At 26.1% G+C, this 22,085-nt stretch overlaps 2 protein-coding genes across 3 annotated transcripts in view; both read right to left on the reverse strand.

Moving 5' to 3' along the window:
* The window catches only part of LOC111622934 (sodium/potassium-transporting ATPase subunit alpha-like), an 89,196-nt gene extending 78,844 nt beyond the window's left edge, over window positions 1-10,352 (reverse strand). Inside the window, exon 1 of the mRNA XM_023365400.1 lies at window positions 10,220-10,352. Coding sequence (XP_023221168.1) covers window positions 10,220-10,249 — 30 coding nt within the window. The 5' untranslated portion in view covers window positions 10,250-10,352. The remainder of the gene's footprint in view (window positions 1-10,219) is intronic.
* A 1,333-nt stretch (window positions 10,353-11,685) lies between these two features.
* On the reverse strand, window positions 11,686-20,302 carry LOC111622935 (sodium/potassium-transporting ATPase subunit alpha-like). Of its 2 annotated transcripts, none has more exons than XM_023365401.1 (18): window positions 20,050-20,302; window positions 19,856-19,969; window positions 19,538-19,790; window positions 18,857-19,125; window positions 18,594-18,792; window positions 18,415-18,526; window positions 18,116-18,248; window positions 17,862-18,045; window positions 16,692-16,867; window positions 16,483-16,619; window positions 16,176-16,408; window positions 15,998-16,099; window positions 15,454-15,608; window positions 15,278-15,372; window positions 15,030-15,204; window positions 13,606-13,736; window positions 12,728-12,829; window positions 11,686-11,919 (listed from the first exon to the last, which is right to left on the reverse strand). In XM_023365401.1, the coding sequence occupies exons 1-18, from the start codon at window positions 20,131-20,133 to the stop codon at window positions 11,799-11,801; spliced, it is 2,775 nt and encodes a 924-aa protein (XP_023221169.1). In that variant the 5' UTR covers window positions 20,134-20,302; the 3' UTR covers window positions 11,686-11,798. The 2 variants fall into 2 exon arrangements, with proteins under 2 accessions (XP_023221169.1, XP_023221170.1); XM_023365402.1 differs by having other exon boundaries at window positions 16,176-16,393; window positions 20,050-20,300.
* Window positions 20,303-22,085: the final 1,783 nt, after the last annotated feature.

Here is a 22,085-nt window from a genome sequence, read left to right on the forward strand (position 1 = left end):
CAACCGGCATTTAGACCCCCTATATAGGGAGATCGCTAGCAACAGCCGCACCAAAATCGCGTACTTAAGAACCGGCACGCTTTACGACTTGCTGCGCAACGCGAAGGACGCAATCGATCTCACCAGGGCCCCAGGTGTTTACTCCGTTCCCATACGGGACGACAGGTTCAATAGAGACTTAGTTTACATCGGCTCCACCATCCGATCAACACAGAAACGTATACGCGAACACCAAGCTGATATTAAGCATAAAAGACACACCACTGCCTTATCCACCTATGTCACCGACCCGGAAATAAGGGCGGACTTCCGGAACACCAAAGTTATCAGACACGTGTTCCGCGCGGATCACATCCGTCACCTGGAGGCCTGGGAGATTCACAAAGCTAGCAGGGGGGGGCAACTGTATCAACTACAAGGATGGGGAAACACTTGCACAGGCGTGGAAGTATTTAATCGAGGAGTTCGAGCAATGGCGGTCGGAGGGGTGAAACCCGACGCGCACGTTTATTTATTTACATCGTTGGCAACATCGTTACAACGGACGGGTCGACACTCACCACCTGAAGCAGACCTCGGTGGAGGTTGAAAGTACTCGTGGAACTTAATAGTGAAAATAACCCTCGTAAAAAAGGTTTTTTGCGTGGATCGTTATTGTTAAACGAGGTGTTAAATTGTTGGAAGTAGTTATCTTAATAAACAAAAATTTTTACGAATTTGCTGATTTGCACTTGGCGAATTACAACACTGTTTATGTACGTGATGGAATGCATAACATTTTTTGTTTCAACAATGTCTCCACCCAGCACAGTGGTTGTAAACTCTTAAATATATTTTGCGTCGTAATAAAAATATGACTTGACATACGTATTTATAAATAATTTATACTCAAATTACATCATTTCTATGACCAAGGGCGGCGTAAGGCATGGGCAATGTGGGCCACCGCCTATCCCTCGCGGTCCAAAGGGCCTCGCACCTCGAAGGTTTATGCATTATTTAAAAGCCGAGAATGCGACGAAAAAATTTTACTCATCCTAAAACGATAAATAGTTTGTCAAATTTTTATTCATACAAATGCAGTTTCAACTGCTTTTTATTTTATAAAATCCATCTTCTTAAGCTACCAGAGGGCCTTTTAAACAATAGGTAGTCTGTTAGTGCTGGTCAGTAGTAGTCCAAATTCAATACGAACATTTGTTTCTTGAAAATTTGATCACGATTTAAATACAGTATTTATTTTTAATATTACCGATACATCATCGAAAAGAAAACGTGTTGTATTATCATTAAAAGACAAATTAAAGTATTTGCTTCGATTATCCAAATTTTTCCTTATCCGGACTACCTTCATCCCCAATTATTCCGGATAATCGAGGTTCTACTGTATATCGAAATATATAAAATTACTTGTCCTGACTGACTGAGTCACTGATTGATTCATCATCGCCCAGAGCAAACCGCTGAACCTAAAGAGGTGAAATTTGGTACACAGTTAGGGTACGTCATGAAAACGCACACTAAGAAGGGATTTTTCAAAATTCCCCACCAGGGGAGAGGTTTAAGGCTTAACCAGAAAAACGGCTTCTACTGTACTATTTTAGATGAGATTTTCTGTTTTTATCTGCGCTTTAGTAGGGTACGCCATGGCAATGCACACTAAGAAGGGATTTTTTGAAATTCCCCCGCAGGCAGGAGAGGGAGAGGATTTAGTCTTCATCGAGTACTTAGGTGTATTAAATTAACAACGTTTCAGACATTGTTATAAATATTTTTATGTATTTCAATTTTAAAAATATTCAAACCGTTTTAAATTCAAATTTGTTATTGCATATTGGTTTGATTATAGAACAATTGTAAACATTCCAGAAAACATAATATAAATATTATATGTTATATTATATGTTAATATAAAGCAGCATGCAAGATTTACAGGTGGTTTTTTGTGGGAAATCGAACATATTTTTAGACTCGTAAAAATTCTCTAATTAGTCTGGAAATGGGGGACCTAATTCTTGCATTCTGTGAAAACGGGTAAGATTGGCTATAATGTAATTATCTTAATCTTCACTATTGTTACTTTTTGCCCACAAATAAAAACCCAGTGAAGCGGGTCCTTGCAGCTAATATATATATATACAGTGGGTGATCGGATAACGAACACTTTCGCGAAAGATTTTTGTGTTCGGACAACGACGAACACATGATCGGATAACGAACACCGCACAGAACAAACACAAGAAGAAGCGACGTAAAATAATGAATACCAATTGGTCTTCTCTTGTCTTTGGGCAACAATTTGAAACTTTTCGGAGTGTGGAAGACGTTGACATCGACGCTCAAGCCGCTATATACTGATTGAATAGTATTCCTCCAAACTTTGAAACTATCCCTTGTAATTCCAGCCTTTTATTTTTCTGACAAAACAATTCTTTTATGTATCCGCGAGACTGACAGGTAGGCACAAGTTAAGTTTTGCATCTGTTTTTTTTCTTTTCAAAAGGTGAGAGTATAATAGCAAAGGTAGAAAGTGGGCAGAAGATGCCTAATGTTGCTGGGCAGTATGGCGTGAACAGGTCTACAGTAGGCCGCAGTTCAATCTTATTTAGGAAAAATACTGTATAATCAGGAAGACTCAAGCAGCTAAAGGAGTAACAAAAATCACATCTGAGAAATAAAGAACATCGAAGAGTTCATAATGGAATCTGAAACGGATCTGATGACAAAAGTACGTCAAAAACTCTCGAATGAAGAACACCAGGAAACTCAGCGAGATATGTTTTCTTCTGAAAAAGAGGATTAATGCCGATATTTGCTATTAAAGATCTTTTGAAGAAGTGGGAAGATGTCAGAACAACGATCTTAGAATGGCATCCAAACCAGATTGAGGCTTGGGGATTTCTACAATTGCAATCCTATTAATTACTTACGAAAAATCCTGAAGAAGAGAGAAAAGCAATCATTAGACAGATTCTTTAACCCTTTCAAACGGAAAAAACATGACTAATAAAAACGCAAGACTGACCATGTATGTATTTTTATTATTACGTATAAATAAACGTAGTAAGAAAGTATATTTTTTTTTTATTTTTGGCGGTCTCCAGAACGAATTAATAAAATTCCCATTAAAACCTATGATAAATAGATAATCGGTTAACAAACAATTCGGATAGCGAACAAAGTCTTGGAACGGATTATGTTCGTTAACCGATCACCCACTGTATATATATAGATGTTATATGATATTTGTTCAAAAAAAAACTATGAAGTCAGTTGCAAGAGTTAAAAGTAAACATGTTTTTCCATGACTCTCTTAGCTGCCATTTTAGTATGTATTGAGCTAGTTATTAAACAGACAGTATGAATATATCCTCAAAAACATTCAATTCTTTATGTAACATTCATTACTATTAAACTCTCAGAAAACAATTCTTTACATAAGAAAAACCAATTTATATGTATATATACATAAAATCAAAGCATTTTCAGTGTTCAAATAAAGAATTTGCACTCTATTGTATTTTTATTTTTTTACGTATAAAAAAGTTTTATTCTTTCCCTTTATATAAAATTAACTGTGTTTTTGGTGGAAAGTATAAATACTTTTTAAAATATTAAGATCAATTTTCAATTATAAGAAAAAAATCAAATATTCAAAAAATTTTAAATTAGTCAACAAAAATATTATAGTGCACAGATAATATATCAAGAAAAAAATCTTTTAAATCTTGGAAAAAATCCAAAAGCAATGTACTTGTAACAGATAAAGCATATGATACAGGAAGAAAAGTTATTTAAACTAATCAATTCATTTCAGTTCTCTAATAAAAGATAGAACTTAGAAATAGGTCAAATTGTTTAGTTTCAAAAATTTTCAGATAAAACATAACTGAATCTAACTGGTATGAAATATTTGATTAATGAATTTCAAAGTTATTCTAAAAGCAGTTTGTATCTGTTTATATCCAAACTAGTCAAAAAAGTAGCTTTAAAAAAAATATATCACATTCATACTAATTTTTATGTAACTTAATTATGTTATCATATGCTTATGTAAACTATATAATTTTATAATTTATCATTACAAAAGCTATTTAGATATACATTTTAAGAATACTGGGTATTCAAGTTTGAAATAGGGTTTGTATTTAATAATTGCAGTTTATAATGCATTTTTAAGAAAAACATTCAAAATCAAACAATTATTATTAAACTTAAAAAATTTATAACTGTTTAGAAATTGTTTTTGTTTATCAAAAATACAGGACCTTTTATTATTATGTTTAATACTGTATGAATAATTTTCAAGTTTATATATTTGAAACCACAGTAAACTGTTTAAATAATCCTTGAATTGTTTTAATTCTCAATCCTAACCTTGAACTTTGGAACAGCTAAAACATCTTTCCTGTTCTTAACTAGATGATGAATGACAACAGTAAATGGTTTATATTTTAAATGAAATATAAAAATTAAATATTACAGAAGTATAATAAGACCTTTTTTCCAAGATTTATTAGAAATAAATCAAAAATCAACATATTTAAATTTTTAAATTTATAAAATTGCTATATTTAAACTTATTAATTAAATATTACCTTTCAAAAATATGATAGTTAAGCTTATTTTAAAAGTTAAGAATTAGACCTATATCACTTTTTGCCATTTCTGTAATTCTAAATTATCTTTAAAATTTTGATCAAAAAGAATTTAATTGATTTATAAATCTTCTGTTTGGATAATTTAACTTAATTAAGATATTAGTGATAATAGATTTTTAAGCTTATCTGTCAGCAGCTGTTCTAATTTACTAAACAAAATATTTGTATATGGTATAAATTTTTTGAAAACATTTCATTTACTCATTAATTTATAAATTTGAGTGGCCTATTTTCAAACAGTCTGATTAAGTAAAAATTATTGCTTTTCAAGTTGTTTACTACTCTTAAATAAGCAGGATGAAAGGATTCTAACTGAATACTGTATAATATTGAATAATTATTTTGGAATAGTGCGCATTTATTAGCACTTACAGTAATTATATTTATATTATAAAATTTTTAGGATTTGATATGTAACACAATTTTATGGTATAATGTATTTTCATTTTATTAAATGCATTAAAAAAAATGTAGCCTATTATAGTACAATCCATTTTTAATGACTTATGAGAAAAACATATTTTTCTAATTTAAAAGAAAAAAAAACTAGAAATCAAAACTTGAATTACCTATCCAAATAACACTTGATTACTAAATATCTTATTTAACTAGCAAAAAATTTTGTATATAAAAATTTTTTTTATATATAAACAATTATTTTCTCTAATGTATGAAGATAATTATCTAATTTAATAAAATAAATACAGCACCTAAGTCACTAAAATCCTTCAGTTTATAAATTATATTTAATCATAATTACTTGTAAAAAGTGCCAAATTAATATCTGAAAAATAAAATCATAGAACACAAAAATAATTTTAAATTTTAATAATGGAAATCATTTTTCAATTTTTGTTTTCAATTCGACAAGACAGTCAATTCAATAGACAGCAGAATTTTAAATATCTAACTTTAGTTGATATCTGAAATATAAGCAGAGATAGTATACTTTACATTTTATAAAATAATCTGTTACTTCATAACTTATAATTTTGTCTAGTAACTTAAAAAAAATAATATACCACAGTTCAGAAAGATTAAAAAATTGTTGTAAAAATTTTCATTTGGGCCATATAAAAAGTGAGAAAATTAATAAACTAGACAAGGAATAATAGATATTAATCTCATTTGATCTGTAAGTAGTTAATAAGCAGCTTATATATGTAAACACTTATCAGTTATCTCAAAGTCAAATGGAAACCAAACAAAATTTCTGCATTTTTCTTAATTTTGGTTGGTTTTAAATGTGAATTTTATATCTAAATTAATATTAGAACATTGATGAAAACATGTTAAGTATTGTGTCATTTTGTGTAGTAGTAGTATTAATTAAAATTGTAAAAAAAAATGATTTAATTCACAAAAAAACTTTAATTCATATTAGTTTTTACAATATAGTATATTTATTATTCATTCGTTTTGTTTGTATTTTTATTGAAGTTAAACTGATAATTTGTTTAAAAAAACTTTAAGCCATTTTAAATTATATGCACATATTGCAATATAAATCCAGTTTGTAATAGTTTTTCATTCATGTTTCATTATGAAACTAGTCCAAACTAATTTTCTCCAAGCATATTAATTTTAATACTACTTCTGGGTCAAATTTTATTTTAAAAAACCCTTTACAAGCTTTAATAAAATGAAAATAAAAACTATGTATTTAAAATTATGAATGAATTTTTTGTATTTATAATTATAAATTAACAAAAATACCAATCCTATTCATAAACAACATATAAAATAGTACACACCCATTTAATAATCAATGCTGTAAATAATTTTAAAAAGGGTCATTTTTTAATACTAAATGACATTTTCTGAAGAGTTACAAATAAAAAGATATTTATTTATATATATTTATATTATATGAAGAAATATTAAATTATTCCCATATGCATTATATATTAAATCTAGAGCTAACTACATTCAACAATATATTGTACAGAGAACAATTAATATTTACAGTACATCGTCTGCTTTTATATTTATATTTAAACGTTCTATATTTACTGCTTTACATACTGCAACAAATTATAGTTGATAATATTCTACAATTGTCTTAATTTCTAGATCAAGTTTTCTAAATTGGTGTTATTTGGTTTAATAATAATCTTAAAATGAGATCCAATGAAAAAGCTATATGTATATATATAAAAATCACAAAGAAAAATTTGAATTTATAGAAATTTATTAGATATTAAAAAAAATTAAAAAGTTATAGAAAAAGTTATCATTGAAAAGTTTTCAATGATAAAAATCACAAATCTATTCTATATTATTACTATATATATTTTCTATTTTAAAATAGGAAACTTAAATATAACATAAACTGCCAAAAATGTCTCATGCTTTTCAGTTAATTGCTCAAAGTTTTTATATATTTACTATAATAAAATTTTCAATTTATACTCAATCCTAAATACTTTTAAATAACCTATAACATTTTATTATATTTTATAATTAAAAGTTTGGGATCCTAAAATAATTATTTTTATAAAATGTTTTAATGTTTTATAATGAAAATTCTAAAATAAATTTTGGGTAGAATTTCTTCACATTGATGTGCTGTAACTTGATTAATTTGATCAACCCTTTTATCTTTGGAATTCATTTTATAATATTTGTTTTTCATAGAATAATTAAAATGTTGAAAGGATTCTATGTATTTAATATTGCATCAATAACTGTAATTCTACTCCTATCATTTATAATTAAGAATCATTTAAAATTTGATTTTGAAAAATAAAATGTATGAATTTAAAATATTTCATTTATGATCACGTTAATTAAAAAATGGTTATAAAAATTCAACAATAAATTTATGATTTCATTTCAAATAATTTTATATTTTGAAATTATATGCTATTGAAGTTAACATATTCAAATTAATTTTAAATTTTTTTTGTTTAAATCAAATTACTATTAACTTGTATATTGAAAGATTGATATTATTTTTCACATAACACTCTTGTAATAAGTTTTATATATATATATATGATATATAAATTTAATAAAAGAGTAATAAAAAGTTTAATTCATTTTATAAAATGCTGTTATATAAAGTAAAACATGTCTTAACTTTCCTCTTGTTAGTTCTGTTATTTTGTTAGGATGTCTATTTTTGAGATAACCCTTAGGATAAATATAGTAACACAATAATATGTAAGCATTTATAAACTTCACAGTAATACTTGAAGTTGCAATGTAATTGTAATTAACCTGTATTTGTAATTCTTAACCTTATTTAAACAGCCTAAATAAAATTAATAATTATTTTTCAGAAAAAAAGCTTTGTATGATATTTCTGTATATAAAGTTTTTCAAATACTAAAATTAGTCACTATAAAAGCCAATATGAATTAAACATACACCAAAATGAGTAAAAATATTTGCATTATTAACTTTTAACTCAGACCTATGCTTTTACATAGATATTTTTTTTATTAACTATCTAACAATTCCTATCATCTTACAACAAAACTATCGTATTACAAATTTCTATACTACTCTAGAAAACATCATCAAAATAACTACATAATGCCTATGATCATAATTACAAGCAGTTAAAAATTTATTCTATTAAACAAAACTATGTTTCAGCAATCTGAAAACCATAAATTGCAATAAAACAATCATGCAATAACCTTATGTATTAATATAATTAATAAAAAAACATCAGTTTTACTTTTCCTAAAATAAACTTAATTTTTAATTAAAAATTCTACTTCCAATCTTAAAAGAAAAATTGTTTTTAAGTCACAATAATTAAATATTACATCACTCATTTCTTATAATGATTCAATTCATATTCAAACTGTAAAATTTAGGTCAAATGCATCTTTTAGAATTGCCCATTTGAGAATGTGAATTATGCCCTAAATAAAAACATTTATTAGTAAAACACATTTTGAAATTATTTTAAACAAAAAATTTCAAAAATTTACAGACTACCAATAATTAAAAACAGATTAGAATTTCTAAACTGTGGGGTGGAAAAAAATATATACTGTATATATTAAATACATTTGAAACAAAACAACTCCATAAAACTTTCAAAATTAAGCAATATTTTATCCTAAATATTAATACTGGTTATGTAATGACAAAACATTTTTCTAATTAAATTTTGAATAATTTGATTATTTGTATAATATAATTGGTTAATTTAAAATCAATCTTGCATTTTTCAAATATATTTTATATATATAGCTTACAGATTTACAACTTACTATTTGAAACTATCATAATTACTAAATCATTCCATAACTTCCAAAATTAAAGATTAAAATGAATTACACCTTTTTCTAAATTTTATATAAATGAAACTAATTACATATATGCTTCACTACAAATTTTAAAATTCTATATAAGCTTGTAATATATTGGAGAAACAAAATTTAAATGCAAAAATAGCACAAAGTTAGAATTTATTACAAACTTTTCAAATAGAAAACACTTTTGCAGGTAGGCTCTTTAACCGAGGTTACCTAGTGAACAGTTTACCTAGTAACAACTGAAAAATTTAATCAATATTACTACAAAACTGAAAATAACTGCAATATGATATACACCTTTTTTTTTTTTACATTAAAGAATCAAAGGATTTAATAAGCATAACCTGCGATAAAAATTTTTCCATCACTCCTATATAAAACTACAAATTATCACATTTACATATTTTTAGAATTTAGTTTGGTTATGCAGTTATCAATTTATGCAATTAATGGATACAAAATTACATTTTTACATGCTCAATTACCATCTCTCAAAATATTTATTATTATTAAATGCATTTTAAACAAAAATTTATTAAAATAAATATCAAACAATTACCTAATTAAAATCCATCCAAACGTTTTTAAGTAATTAAAAATTTATTAGTCGCAGAAGTATGCACGCTAAGAAACAACTTACACTTTAATAAAATGTATTCTAGAAATAAACCATTAGTTTCCTGAATAATCTTTTATTGTAATATTTCAATAATTTCAACAAATATATATGTTATTAAATTACATTAAAGGTTAATTACATATTATTCTGCAAAGATCTTAATTTAAATACTTTAATATATTATTACATGAAATTTGTCTGTATTAATGAAATGTATATCACACTATTTCAAATTTACACTACTGTTAAATAATTGAATTTAGCAATTGGCAAGGCCAATTATCATTTATAAATTCTTTTATCCATTTAATTAATATACATTGGAACCAACAGGAAATTATAATAGGAAAAAAATATATATTTTTTTTGTAATATATCCACATCAAAGTACCTAACCCATAAATCTAATTCTATAGCTTTAACTATCTTTGAATGTAATTCTCACCCTCCTAAGTCTTATTTAGTAAAATGTAAAGTGTTCTATGGTGTACTTTTTTTCTTTACTAATCTCGTGTTAACACACCTTATACCTTTCCAACCGAAAAATAGATATTTAATGCAAATCAACCGAATTAAATCCGCCCGGATCATAAATATATTAATAAACAATATTAACTTATAATATAATTCAAATAAGGTGTTAAAATTATAATTGAAGGTACCTGATCATCGTCTTTGCCTTTCGTAGCCATTTTTCCTCTCTAAAGCCAAGCCAGACGAAGACTGACGTCAATACAGCAAAGCGTCTCGACACTACCGCTATGGACGGCCAAACGACACAAACCTCAACTCTGATAGGTCGAAATTTTTCGATTTTGCAGTAATAGCGGTTTTGCAATAATTTCGTAGAAATTTATTACAATTATTATTTCCTTCTGTAATATATATAATTTAATTCTGAACAATTCGNTAACCCATAAATCTAATTCTATAGCTTTAACTATCTTTGAATGTAATTCTCACCCTCCTAAGTCTTATTTAGTAAAATGTAAAGTGTTCTATGGTGTACTTTTTTTCTTTACTAATCTCGTGTTAACACACCTTATACCTTTCCAACCGAAAAATAGATATTTAATGCAAATCAACCGAATTAAATCCGCCCGGATCATAAATATATTAATAAACAATATTAACTTATAATATAATTCAAATAAGGTGTTAAAATTATAATCGAAGGTACCTGATCATCGTCTTTGCCTTTCGTAGCCATTTTTCCTCTCTAAAGCCAAGCCAGACGAAGACTGACGTCAATACAGCAAAGCGTCTCGACACTACCGCTATGGACGGCCAAACGACACAAACCTCAACTCTGATAGGTCGAAATTTTTCGATTTTGCAGTAATAGCGGTTTTGCAATAATTTCGTAGAAATTTATTACAATTATTATTTCCTTCTGTAATATATATAATTTGCAATTAATATTTGTTTAATTATTTAATAAAATAAGTAAATATTTCTGCCGCCATTTTGCATTTTTTTTAATTTTTTAGTGAATGTAGTGGAGGGTTAACTTATCTCGTTTTTATATTATTTACTCTTCGATATCGTTCTGATAGATAAAATATATTTCGATTTAATTTTATGAAATTTTATGGGGATAATTTGTTTTAAGTGTTGCCAGAAATTATTTAAAAATTTTAAATAATTTCTGGAAAAAATGGAATTTTTTTAAAAGCGGTTTTGTTTTATTAGGTTATTTATTCAGAAAAATTCTCCGTAATAAAGTTCTCTTTAAGATTTTATAAATAATCCGATCCTCCCACAAACATCCTGAAAAAAAAGGAAGATGAAATCTTTTATATCTTTTATGAACACATTTTTTGGAAAAATTTTGGCTACGTTACCGAAGTTATTTTTCTTACACCATATATTTTAATTTTAATCAAGATAAAAAAAAAAACTAAAACGTAACGATAATGATTGCGAGTTGAAACGTTTATATGTGACTTAAATGAGGTCAACGTTATAAAACTAAACAAAAGTAAAATGTTAGCGATCTGTAATCTTTGAAACATGATTTATGTATAAAAATTTAATCAATTTTTGCCTTATATATTTAAAAACGCAATGAAAATATAATCGCAAAATATTAAACAGCGAAATTTATATGTAAATTAAAGTATACAACTTGATTAAATTTTTTTTTATTAATTTTATGCTTAGAAAAAGTACAAGTATTGATATGAATGACAGTGTGATAATTTTCCCCCAAAGATCTTGAAGTATGACGAATCATATTTTTCAGTAATAAGTTTCTTTCTCTACCCATCCTCCTGGATTTCGTCTAAGGATATACCTTCGTGTTTCATCATAGACGAAAATCAAGAGTGAAAAGGGTAACGCTGGTAACCACCAACGAAATCTGAAAATTTAAAAGTTTATTGTAAATTAATTATAATTAAAAAATGATATATGTATATAATTATGCATATCTAGTTAAATATTTATATAATTAATTACTTATTTATTGAAATGTTAATATTAATTTTTTCTGTCATATAAATTTTTTTTTGAAAAAAAATCATCAATGTTGTCAGCGTTTTATTTTTAAATATTTCCAGTATTAAAAATATATTTTTATGAATAAATTTTAAATAAATTATTAGTCAACATATTTTTAAAAAATCTCATGACTCTCTTGTATATTTTAATTATGATATCACATATTAGATATTGCTATCAGTAATTTTTTAATTCATTATAATTCTATAAACAAATCAAAAACTAAGTCTTTTTTAGTATTTCGCAACTCGTCTTCCTTAACTAACTTGATAAATTTCGTTTGTTATCTTCGGAATTTTAAAATTTTACTTTGAAATAACTTATTTCATAGAGAAAAATGATGTAAATGAATATTTGAACTTTATGAAAATCGATTAAAGTAACACGAAGCTATAATATTTTGAAATGCACTGTACTTCTTATTTAACATTTAACTTTTCATAATTCCTTTGCAAATTATCTTAAGATATTTCTTTCCTTACGAAATTTAAATTCCGAAATTATAATAATATTTTTTATTAATAATTAAAATAAAATTGTTGTAAAACCTAGCAGTTAATTTTTTATCTCCAGCAATTAAGATTTGTTGAACAGATAAAATATTTTTATGTATATTCTATGTACATAAGAAATTATATTGAAGAAAGCTATAAAGAAGCGTTACTCACTTTATAGGATATGTCTTCAAAGCTATATCCATTCCAGGACAGTATGAAATGAAAGCTGCTGCTGCAGTCTCAAACACAAGACCAAAATTTAACATGTGATTTCTGTATAAAGAAATTATATTTAACTTGTTAATAAATATTGCGTGTTAAAAAATTTTAAATAAACTATTTTATTCATTACATAAAAAAAATTATATTTTATTCTTTGGAAATTTAATAATTCATATTCTATAATTTACACAGCATTTAATTATAAATCAAAAAATAAATTATCATCTTCTTTCCATCATTATTAATTTTTTCGTGTTTGTGATTTAAGTTAAAAAGGTTAATTTCGAAGCTATAAATTAAATCATGTTAATTTTCTGAAATAATAGTTTTTTAAATTTTCTAAAACATTAATGTTTTAGAAAATTTATTGTTAGAAATTATCTATAATGTTGGAATTTTAATTTTAAAAGTTTTGATAAATTTTTAAAATTAACTAAAATTTGTAGAGTTTATTAATTTTTTAATTCCTTCTTTTTATAATTAATAAATTTCTATAAATAAAAATATATAATTCCATTTTCTAACTAAGATATTGAGTAAAAGTAAATTATTTCTAAAATCTTTAAGTTGAAAAAATTTCGAGTGTAAACTACTTTATCATTTCAAATGATGTATTTTATAGTTATAATTATGGAACTGAACACAAATAAAATAATTTTTAAACATCTTTAAAGTTATAAAATATTCTAAACCCACAAGGAAGTTTAGTACAAACTTTAGATTTTGAAAATTATTTTCTGAAAATTAACTATTAACTTTATAAATTAATAAAATCTTCACTAAACATATAATTGTTCAGGAATATTTAATTAATTAAAAAAAATTACTTCATTCCCTGTTGAAGAATAGAATTTCTGCGAGTCTTACAAATTATGAGATCGGCCCATTGTACAATTACTATAGAGATAAAGAATGCAGTTTGGCAAGTATATTCCAATATTTTCCTAGAGTTATAAGTCTGTAAAATAATTAAGTAATTTTTTTAATATTTTAATATAAACATGCAAAGTTATTTATATAAATAATATTTATTAATAAAATTCATCTTTTTGTTTAAATCTTTAATATATAAATAAACTTGTATGAAACTTTAGCCATGCTACTAAAGTTGCATTCATTAACCAAAAACAATCCATTTACCGTTACATAATATATATAAATATATATAGTAATTTTTATCTGTTTACTATTTAATGAATCATACATTAAAGAAAATAATCAAAGTTATCAATTCTGGACATTTATGTTACTAAGGTAATAAACTTTATGTAGTCATAATATTAGAAGTAGGGCTATTGCTTAATAGTAATAAATCCGATAGTCGTTTTTGCGTTATTAAATTAGCAATTAAATTTTTATATCGTTAACAAATGCATAATATAAATCTTTATAAAGTAAATTAAAGAAATCTTAAATCAATTTTATCTATTCAAAAACGTGATCTTACATATTCTATGTAATAATGTATTTATTTAACAGTACAATGATAATATATGAATATATATCTTATACTTTTAGTATGAAATGCTATTTAACAAATATAAATAATAAAGTGTATTCATCTATAGTAGAAGCGCAAATGAATATGCAATAATAACAAAATTATTTAAACATTTTGACTTACGACAAAATAATTTTTAGCCTTAATTGGCTTTATATTAATTACGCCAATATATGGCCAATTAAGGCTGAAAGTCGATTACATCATTTTGCCATTATTGCACATTCATAATAACAATAAGGCATAATTTAATAGGCTTTTAAATTATAACATCAAACTGATTTATCGGGACAAAATCCACAAATTCTGACGTCCAAAAATACATTTTACAAATTACTGAAATTTTATAATAATAAGATACAAATTAACTGTATTTAAAATTAAAAAAAATACATAAATTGATATATTTGAAATGAACTTATATTAATAAACATCTAAAAATTGTATATTTTAGTATTTATTTTGTGCAATTTCATGAATAAATTATGCTATGTTAACTTTATTTACTTTTATATAAGTATTGTATATGTATTATATTTCGGGGTTTTCTGTCTTAAATAAAAAAAAACAAAAAAACAAAAAAAAACAAAAACAAAAACTTGTACGATAAGTCATCTGCAGGATCTGCATTTGATTTTACAGAACAAACATTGCGAAATTTACTGAATTATATTTATCAAATCATCGTGATTGAATTTTCAGTTGTAATTGAAACCATATTTTCAAGATGTTTGCTGATTAAACACGTACCCATTCTTGATTGTATGAATCTTTAAGATCATTAACTGCTTTACTATCCCACGATTTTCTCAAACCAAACAAGTGAATAGGCCAAAATCCATTTTCTCCCATTATAACAAAATAAGTGAAAAATCCAGCAGCAGCTTGCATCATTCCAATCTGTCCATAAGACATTGATATTAACCTATATTAAACAAGTGAAAACCAGTTATTACATTCATAAAGTTATAAGCAAAAATTATAAATGTATTTAATACCTCTCGTTTACTAGTTTATCTTTAATTGGGTCACGAGGTTTCCTTTTCATAATATCACTTTCTGGTTCTTCGTATGCTAATGATATAGCTGGTACCTAAAACAGCCAATTTAATTGTTTATATATATATATATACAGTATATTTATTAAATTAATAACTAAGATAGTTAAATTTACCATATCAGTACCCAAATCAATGCAAAGGATCGTAACAGTTCCAAGAGGTAAAGGTATTTCGGCCAATATGAATAATAGAAAAGGGGATATCTCTGGGATGTTGCTAGTCAACGTATAGGCGATAGATTTTTTCAAATTATCGAAAATTAATCTTCCTATTTAAACACATAAAAAATAATCAGACGATAAATGTAACCTACATATAATTTTTTAATAATTTAGAGTTATTTTTTTTATTTGGAAATTTGCCATTATTGCTCTAGTAAATTAATAGAGAGTAATTATCTATATTGAAGATGTAGAGGTTTTAACGCGTTAATTTAACTAGATTGGCATTCAGAAAGTGGAAGTAGAAATAAAAATGTGATATCGATATAGGCCTAATAAAATTACTGCTATAAAGATAAAAATATGGCATTATATATAAAATTGTATTTTACATTCGTAAATATATAAATTTTAATGTCGTAAAACAAAACAGTTTATGACATGATAAAATGTTTAATTAAAATATGATAAAAATTATTTCTCAATATTATTGAACCTTCTTCAACTCCGGTAACAATTGAAGCAAAGTTATCATCCAGTAGAATCATATCTGCAGCTTGCTTACTAACATCGCTTCCGGCGATACCCATTGCAACACCTATAAATAAAAATGGAAAACATTTTAAAATTAAATTAGTTAATTAAACTCATATGTTATATCGGTTTAATACTACCAATATCAGCTTTCTTCAAAGCTGGTGAATCGTTAACACCGTCACCAGTAACAGCCACGATGGCACCCAGCCTCTGACAGCTCTCTACAATAAGCAATTTTTGTTGAGGTGAAGTTCTAGCAAAAACGATTTCTGAGTGATTTTTTAACACTTCGTCTAATTGGTCTGGCTCCATTTCTCTTAGTTGTCCTCCATGAATTACAATAGATTTAGCATCTCTGAAAATACACGATCTATGAAAATGTTATAGATGTAATTAAATTCACTTTTTGTATTTCAATAAGTGTGATTTATCCGGTTTACATGCCTAGGATTAACAGAATCAATTGGTATATTTAATCTCTCTGCGATATCTTCAGCGGTTTCATTTCCTTCAGAAATTATTCCCACTGCTCGAGCGATAGCTTTTGCAGTAATTGGATGATCTCCTGTCACCATTATTACCTAGTATTTTTAATATTTAATATATAGATGGTTCACTTCAAAACAATAATATAATATAATTTAATTGATTACCTTGATTCCTGCACTTCTACATTTGGATACAGCATCTGGAACAGCAGCACGAGGTGGGTCTATCATAGCAATCAAACCAACAAATCTAAATCCTTCTAAAGGAAAATTCTCTTCTTCAGCATTGAAAGGATAACCAGGTGGATATTTATCAGTTGGCAGGGCATAATCACAGAAACCTAAAAAATGTTCAGCATGTTTTTCGTAATGACAAAAATTTGATCACCTTCAAACTATTCCGAAGTTTCTAATGAAACATATATCTGTTTTTTAAATAAATAAATAAATATATATATATATATATATATAGTTTCCGACTTATGACTGGTCGTACTAGTAGCCGAGAGGAAAAAACTGCTGAACACTGGTTAGTCGAATGTTTCACCTCACCAACGGGCTATCCGGATTTTTTTCATTTGTTTAACACCTAAATAGGACCATTTTCAAATAGAAAGTCCTCTCTGGTACTACGCTTTTTCACAGAATACAATCTCTCATCGCGAGTCGAACACAAAAAATAATGATGTAAACGGAATACAGTTCCTAAGATTATACACAAGACTACATAATACAGTTATGTGTGTGTTTAAGTACTTATTTGTACGCCTAACAGCCATGTTGATTGAGTTATTTACACAAACATGTCGTTTTGATTAATTAATTATGCTATTTTATGAATAAATATTCACTGACACAATAAGATAGTCAACCACGTTCAAAGGAAACAAAAATCATACGTGAAACAGTATTAAAATCTTATGAAAAATTGATTTTAGTTTTATTGTTAATTTTTATTTATTTAATTGCCTATTAATTAATTCATTTTAGCCTTATTATAAAACTAAAATTAAAATGATAATTTTGGACCGAGAAGCTCTCAGAAAGTTAGTTTGGTTTTCAAATTTGAACACTAATAACGCCAATAGTTTTAATTTTTATAAATNTAATAATAATAATAATAAATTAACTAATTAATTAGATAAATTTAACATAACTAATTTAAAAAGTTTAAAAGTTTTAGATGTTTGTATGAAAAGTTTGTATGTAAAGTACAAATACATATGAATGAAAGAGTGAGTAAATTTTTTTGAATGAATTGGAATGAAATTTGTAACGACAACAAAGTAACAGGCAACTTTTACGGTACTAAAATTTCATCCAAGTGCTAATTACCTATCACCCGTTCTCCCATTCCTCCCAGTTCTAGATAAGCATCGTTGAAGGCCTGTTTCATTTCGTTATCTAAAATCTTGCACTTTCCATTTATGAAGATGGTACTACATTTATCTAAGATACGTTCTGGTGCTCCTTTCATACATATCAAATAGCTGCTATCCGGTAATTTATGTATAGTAAGCTGTTAAGATAAATATGTTTTTTTTGTAACAAAGAATATACTTATTTTTGAAGAATTTAAATACACTTACGTGATATTTATTGGTAGAATTGAAAGGAATTTCGCACACTTTTGGATGCTGATTTCTATATTCTTCGACATTTCCGCAGGCAAGTTCCATACATTTTAATATAGCAGATTCTGATGCGTCTCCTGTACATTCTCTGTTAGAACAATAACACATTTTGTATTATTTATTTTATGTATATTTTTAAAATAAAACAATAGCATATAATTTATATCTAAGTTATATAAAAACTTAAATTTATATACTTTATTATACACGTATAATTTTAATTCTTAATCTTATACACTTTATCTATTTCTTACCGCATCATCACTGGAAGATTCTTCTCTCCTAGTTTAAATTCAGCTCGGCTGCATAGACAGGCTACACGAGCCAAAGCTTTCCAACCTTCTGAAGTCTTTTCGTAATTAATACCTTTAATATCGAGAATTAAATTTAAAAGTTATTATAACAAACTTATGGAAATTTAAAATTAATTTACCAGATTGATCTTCTGTAGTATCTGCTTCAATTATTTGGTTGTCAAACCATAAATGTGCCACAGTCATTCGATTTTGTGTGAGTGTTCCAGTTTTATCTGAACATATCGTCGACGTTGATCCTAACGTCTCCACAGCTTCTAAATTTTTTACCAAGCAATTTTTCTTAGCCATTCGTTTAGCAGTTAAAGTGAGGCATACCTGAAATGAATTACTTATTCATTATTATGTTAAAAGTTATTTAAAATTCACGTTCTTTACTTACGGTTACTGTAGCAAGAAGACCTTCTGGAACGTTAGCTACTATTATTCCAATTAAGAATATAACAGCATCCAACCAGTTATAACCAAGAATAAAAGCTACAATAAAAAAAGAAACTCCCAAAAACACAGCAACACCTGTGATAATATGGATAAAGTGTGAAATTTCTCTAGCAATTGGAGTATCACCCATTTGTAATCCAGATGCTAAATTAGCGATTCTTCCCATAACAGTTCGATCTCCTGTATATATGACAATACCCTTTCCAGTACCTAAATTAAAACAATGATAATAATAATTAAAAAATTGAAAAATTGAATTAAATATTAAATTTTAACTTGAAAGTACACTTTACTTTCGAGTTAAAATTTTTATAGTTAAATCTTTATAGTGATTTAAAACATTGATATCATTTTATTTATTTGTTTATATTCAAATTTCTCAAAGCTTTTAAATATTTAGAATCGTTTGGAAGTTAACATACTTGTATATCAAATTGGGAGAGTAAGTGCAGAGATTACTCTATAAAATTTTGAAGAAATTAAGAAAATTCAAATGCATATTCTCATATTTCTTCAAAACTTCTCATTTAACTCGGCTTTCAAATTGTTTACATTTTTATAACTGCGTAGTTTTCAAATTATTTTCAGATAATTAGGTGCGTTATTTAACAGATAAAGATACCTTCGACACAGTTTGTTGAAAAGAATGCAATGTTCTTCGTTTCAAGTGGATTTTCATGAGTACACTCTGAATTTCTCGTTTGCGGTTCAGACTCTCCAGTCAGTGATGAATTATCTACTTTAAATGATTGTGCACAGACAATTCTAATGTCTGCAGGAATTCTATCGCCACCTTTTACCTCAACGAGATCTCCAACAACCACTTCTTCTGCTGGCAAGGTTAATTTTTTCCCATCTCGGATTACTAGAGCATACTAAAATTCATATAAAGTTAATAATAATTATAAATTTATAAAAATTTCTTAGGAATATTTCTTACTTGAGGCACCATATTCTTAAAACTTTCCATAATTTTAGAACTTTTAGATTCTTGATAATAGGAGAAAACTGACGTTACAATAACCACAATAGCTAAAACTAGACCTAAATAAAGCTTAAAATACAGAATACAGAATGTTAATCGTTATTTAGAGGTTAAAGTAATAAAATTTTGAATGTTAAAATATCACTCACATTATCCATTTCGGGGTCTTCGCTATATAAAGCCTGAATAGAATAAGCTATAAAGCATAGAATAGCGCCTATCCATAACAACATAGAAAAACCACCGAAGAGAGTTTTACAAAATTTTACCCATTCTGGAGTCTGTTTTGGTGGAGTTAATGCATTAGGACCATCTCGTAAAAATATTTGTTTGGCTTTTTCTTCAGTCAAACCCTAAAAATTATAAATTATTATAAAATTGAATAATAACAGGTTTATTTTAACAATGCTTAGGAAAGATTAGAAACATGATCTTAAGGAACTGATTTTGTCGCAAATTTGTTTACTTAATTAAATAAATTGTAAAAAATATGTTTATTTTAAATTTTGCAATATCTGTTGTAAGATTTCTGCATATCAGAACCATTAACGAATGAATTAAAGGAAGTAAATTTTAATTGAACGCAATTAAATATCCTTTGTCATCAGTTATGAATATAATTAAAGTTTGTGCAATTTTTCAATGAAAAACACTACGAAGAGAAATTTACATATATATGTTTGTATATATACATTCTTTTCCATTANATATATATATATTTTTTTATTGCAGTTACGAGAAAACCGTAATGATTATAGAGAAAGATCCTTGACTTTAAAATTACAGGTTCTATCTTGCGTGGCGAGATTTAGTACGTTAAACGTACAATAGGTGGTGTTGGGATTTAGGGAAAAATCGTTTCGACAAAATTGTATTTCCTTCGTTTTAGGGAATTTAGAATATAAAACATCAATATCCTTTTTTTTATTATTTTTGAATTTATATTCACTAATTAAAATTAAAGATTTGTTCCGATAAAAAGTTTAAAGATAAAAAAATAATTGTATTATAAGGAATTAACCCAGGTTTAGGGATATTTTTAAGGAAATATTGTAACAGTAAAATGCTCAGCATTATAATTTTATAAGGAAAATTGAAAAATATTTTACTATTATGTTCTTACTGAAGAATATTCACAAACACAGTTTTAAATATTAACAAAAGAAAAAAAAGAAAAAAAAAAAAAATATATATATATATATATACAAGAAAATTTACCATTTCAACTTCTTGCTTAAGATCATCCAAATCTTTCTTTCCATGTTTACTGTTATTCGCATTTCTTTTAATCATATTCTTTGCACCCATTATTTAAATATTATTTAAAACACAATTTCAGCTACTGATAGGCAACAATATCATAGCATTGCTCCTGTTCGAATGACAAAACGATAACTCTACAAGTTATTTTGTTTACCTGTAGTTGCATAATATTCCCATACCAAAAATTTCCGAAACCACCGATAAACACGTGACTACTGTAAAGCACCATTTACAAACTGATAAAGCAGTTTTAACCCCTCTTGAATCAACCATGGGTATCGTTCCAATCTATACATACAACCTCGTCATGCTGATTATAATAACAAATAGCCTATACAGTTCTCTCTTAAAGTTACCGGATTTCTAAAATAATTTAAATAATTCTGAAGATTAATGTATTAAATTTCATTCAGAACTTATTTCAATAAATTTTATTTATTCTGTGCAAAATTTGTCATAAAATGTTTAAATATCTCTTTTAATAGACCAGTTTTCGAAATAATAAATTTCTGTAGACAAAACAATACTCTGTTTTATAATCTTTATATTTGTTTTGTTTTTAATTTTTACAAAATATCTGATATATAAAAATAAATAAATATTGATTTAGTTTACTTTAAAATTGTTTCTTAAATTTCAATAGGGGAAGAAAACTTTAATTAATAATTTAAAAAGTCAAGCATAATATTTGGAATAAAAAATCAAATTTTATAATATTTTACACAATATTATAATGCAAATTAAAGGAATACGTTCTCCTTCAACATGACAAAACAATTTTCTTAAAACGTATTAATTTTCATATCTTAGAAATTCTCTTCGAAGAACATATAAGTAAATACTGCAAATGATATTTCATAAAAACTGTTTTGAAAGTCATTTCATTTCCAATAAAAAAAAAAAAATATATATTAATTTACCA

The sequence above is a fragment of the Centruroides sculpturatus genome, unplaced genomic scaffold (assembly GCF_000671375.1).
Source record: "Centruroides sculpturatus isolate CEXI.00-Female unplaced genomic scaffold, Cexi_2.0 scaffold282, whole genome shotgun sequence".
In the NCBI taxonomy this organism is placed as follows: Eukaryota; Metazoa; Arthropoda; class Arachnida; order Scorpiones; family Buthidae; genus Centruroides; species Centruroides sculpturatus.

Bases quoted from the DNA above. Each gene is read 5' to 3' on its own strand.
- LOC111622935 (XM_023365401.1), bottom strand. From the start codon at position 20,133: ATGTTGTTATGGATAGGCGCTATTCTATGCTTTATAGCTTATTCTATT. The intron at 19,791-19,855 runs GTAAGAAATATT...TATGAATTTTAG, and splicing joins TTAAGAATATGGTGCCTCAA to TATGCTCTAGTAATCCGAGA. The intron at 18,046-18,115 runs GTAAGTGTATTT...TTATCTTAACAG, and splicing joins ATTCTACCAATAAATATCAC to CTTACTATACATAAATTACC.